This window comes from Limulus polyphemus, unplaced genomic scaffold, assembly GCF_000517525.1.
Source record: "Limulus polyphemus unplaced genomic scaffold, Limulus_polyphemus-2.1.2 Scaffold6583, whole genome shotgun sequence".
NCBI classification, from domain to species: Eukaryota; Metazoa; Arthropoda; class Merostomata; order Xiphosura; family Limulidae; genus Limulus; species Limulus polyphemus.
The window spans coordinates 5,913-9,923 of record NW_013672193.1 but is presented as its reverse complement, the minus strand read 5'-3'; the positions used below and the strand labels follow the sequence as shown (position 1 = coordinate 9,923).

Here is a 4,011-nt window from a genome sequence, read left to right as displayed (position 1 = left end):
TTCCTTTAATATCGTTGTTCTTCTCGCATAGCCGAGAAACTTGAACTGAACAATGATTGTGCCCTTATGGGCTTTGAGCTTTGGATGCATTATAAATCTGACAATCAGTTCCTTTATTCGGTTAAGAGTGGCCGTTTACGCTCCTGTTGATGTTTTGCCACTCCTCTAGTCAACAGTTCTAGATTAAGGACGGATATATCTTAGAATTAGGGGGTCTCTGACGTTATCGTTTCGCCATTGTGTCCCGTAAGGTGCCGTTCGTGTTTAAAAATATCAAATACGAAAAAAAAAAATGTTTAATATTGGATCAAGTCCTTAACATAAATGTTTGGTAGGTAGTAAAGATGATTGGTTGATTGGAATTTTTAGAGCAAGACTACACTAGACCATCTGCTGTGTCCACCGTGTGGAATCCACGGATCCTCGGGTATTAGCGTTGAAAGTCAGTAGACTTACCACTGTCTCACCTGGCGACAGTTAGTAGAGATAGTTTCAAAGGTTCTCGTCGTAGAACGCTGGCCCTTATTTATCACAAATTAAATATGGCGATTATTTGAAAAATATTGATATTTCGTTCACGTTTATCATGAAAGATTGGGAAATACAAAAACAATATACTGATATTGTATTGTATTATGTATCAGGCAGATTACGCTGTTGTTCTATGCTGATACCGATATTGTATTGTATTATGTATCAGGCAGATTACGCTGTTGTTCTATGCTGATACTAATATTGTATTGTATGATGTATCAGGCAGATTACGCTGTTGTTCTATGCTGATACTAATATTGTATTGTATGATGTATCAGGCAGATTGCATTGTTGTTCTATGCTGATACTGATATTGTATTGTATTATGTATCAGGTAGATTACGCTGTTGTTCTATGCTGATACTGATATTGTATTGTATGATGTATCAGGCAGATTACGCTGTTGTTCTGTGCTGATACCGATATTGTATTGTATTATGTATCAGGCAGATTACGCTGTTGTTCTATGCTGATACCTATATTGTATTGTATGATGCATCAGGCAGATTACGCTGTTGTTGTATGCTGATACCGATATTGTATTGTATGATGTATCAGGCAGATTACGCTGTTGTTCTATGCTGATACCGATATTGTATTGTATGATGTATCAGGCAGATTACGCTGTTGTTCTATGCTGATACCGATATTGTTTTTGTTATACAGGTCAGCTTACCAAGTCAAGTTTCATTGGAATCGAGAACTTGCGGTCACGTGTTTACTCAAACAGCTGTTTATAAAGGGAAAATAGTGGCTGTGAAACAGATGACACTCAGTAAGAAGACAGCAGACATCCCAAGAGATATAAAGAAGGAAATGAAATTGGTAAGCCTACTACTTACACAGTACGAATGTATATTATTATGTATGAATTAAGAAGGAAATGAAATTGTTAATCCTACAATACACCGTTCGAATATGCCGGATTATCTAAGAATAAGGAAGGAAATGAAATTGTTAAGCCTACTACTTACACATTATAAATATGCATTATTACGTAAAGATAAAGAAGGAAATGAAATTGTTAAGCCTACTACTTACACATTATGAATATGTATTATAATGTACAGATAAAGAAGGAAATGACATTGTTAAGCCTACTTTTGCGAATATGCCTGATTATCTTAAATGTTCTGAAACCGTTTCAGTTCATAAAATATCACAACTCTTGTTCTATTACCATCTATTAGTGGTTTTATATAACTTTGTTTTGGCACCTGGGAATATTGTTGTATTAATCATTATACTATGGTTTTATGTTCTATAATTTTTTTATTATCCTCTTAAATACATCTATTTTTTTCGTCAAATCCTTCTACTTATTTTTTTTTCAGATGCGGGAACTTCATCATGACAATATAAACTCATTCATAGGCGCGTGCGTTATTCCAAACAAGCTTATCGTTATCACAGAATATTGTCCGAGAGGGAGTTTACAGGTATAGTACTTGTTTCTTTAATATGTTACCTCAATATGTTGCTCAGATGAAAGTGGATTTATATATCTTGAGTTGTTTCGATTAAATCAACCATATCAATCGTGATTTTTCGCAAAAAACAATCAAAATGATTTCTTTACCTAACTAAATATATTGATTAAAATCAATAGAAATAACAATGCGCGAAAAAGATTAGAAATTTTCTAAAGCTATTTTAATCAAAGCAAAACCGGGTACATTACTCTTACGTGTGCTTTGCGTGACATTTCAAGTTTCCAATACAAAATTCCCTTCCTTTTAGTATCCTGATTTCTGCTGTATAGTCAAGTGTTATTGCAGCGTTTTCTGACTTGATTATCGTTCAATTTAATGAAGAATTGATTTTTTCTCTTGTCGTTGCAACACAACATAAATGAAAATTTGCCGATATTAAACGTTTTTGTAAAGTCATCGTATAGGTGATTCTTGCGAGTACACGCAAGCAAAGCAAAATATATGGCTGAAGCAAACCTATTTAATTGCGGAAGTGTGCGAGCATGTTCGAGAGAAAGCACAAGCTTTTGTTTTCAGTTAAGGGGAGTTAGAGAGTATGTATGTATGTCTATAAAAAAGAAAGAAGGAAGAAAGAGCACAAATGAAGTTTTTAAATTGTTTTAGCACATAATTGCTCATGGATAGAATGATTAGGAGATTTCCCCCCACAGAAAAGAAATAAAATCCGGCCTTTTCAATTTGAGATCAGTTAGTCGTCCTGTTTGCCAAAAATAGCTATATTGGTAACTTTGGCCTCAATTTGCGGCCTCAAAACTGACTCTGAGGCCGCGGCTACATAGTCCATGCTACTTCTCGCACAATGTTGTACCTGTAGTGTTTGCAGCTTTAAAGATAAAATACTTCTGTTGAGATAACTTTGTCAATCTTTATTAATGATATTCAATGGATTATTGGGATTTTTCCCTGCTGTAACTTTGGATATTATGTGTTCTCAGCTTCACATTATAAAAATATATCATGTTACACTATAGAAGATGTGCATGCTATTCCGATTAATTTCAATATATAATTAGATATTATAACACTTATCATATCATCATTTGTTTGTTCCTCACGACTTTATATAACGAGGGAAAGAACTGCCCAAAAAGGTTTACCTATCTCTACAACATATTTGGTTGAAGAGCAGGTAGACATTGCAATAACTCTACATCTTGTAATTGAGATTGTCAGTTTAGTTGATTTCTTGTTCCATCAGTTAACGAATCTCTTAAATAATCTACGTTTATCAGTAATGGTTTGTTGTTATGTATATTGAGGTTTTTGGCATTTCATATAAAGTTTTAGTATGAGAAAATATAACATTTCTTTTCGTAGGATATCCTGGAGAACGACGACATTCGTTTGGACAATATGTTTATAGCGTCTCTGGTGTTTGATTTGATCAAGGTACGAGCTTAATCACATTGGTCTATTCTTCTTTGTAAGTTTAAGTATTTGTAATAAAAGGTTTGAAGGAATGAGAAACATTAAAGTCAACAACGAATCCGCAAAATATTATAAACATTAATAACGTCTCGTTTCATTTCTTGACCTATAACTGTTTATATTTCTGTTTCATTTCATGGATGAGATAGAGAACTTTCTTGAATTAGTGGCTACACTGTTACATCCATCATACTTTGAAGACAATGTTCATACAAGGTAAAACAAAAAACGTGAATTAGTGGCTACATTGTTATATCCATCATACTTTGAAGACAATGTTCCAAACTATGTAAAACAAACAACGTGAATTAGGGGCTACACTGTTACATCCATCATACTTTGAAGACAATGTTCCAAACTATGTAAAACAAACAACGTGAATTAGTGGCTACACTGTTACATCCATCATACTTTGAAGACAATGTTCCAAACTATGTAAAACAAACAAAAAAGCTCATTAGTGGTATACTTCGAAGACAAATAAAACAAAATCGTGATAATACTTTTGATTAATCGTAAAACGTTCTTAATTTTTCGAGTTTTATGTCACGAGATG

At 33.6% G+C, this 4,011-nt stretch overlaps 1 protein-coding gene across 1 annotated transcript in view; it reads left to right on the top strand.

Annotated features, from left to right (window-relative positions):
- Positions 1-4,011, top strand: part of LOC106473874 (receptor-type guanylate cyclase Gyc76C-like) — a gene marked incomplete at its 5' end in the record, with an annotated part of 33,992 nt that overhangs the window by 25,544 nt on the left and 4,437 nt on the right. Inside the window, 3 exons of the mRNA XM_013934561.2 lie at positions 1,201-1,359; positions 1,869-1,973; positions 3,345-3,416. Of these exons, the coding sequence (XP_013790015.2) occupies positions 1,201-1,359; positions 1,869-1,973; positions 3,345-3,416 (336 nt within the window). The remainder of the gene's footprint in view (positions 1-1,200; positions 1,360-1,868; positions 1,974-3,344; positions 3,417-4,011) is intronic.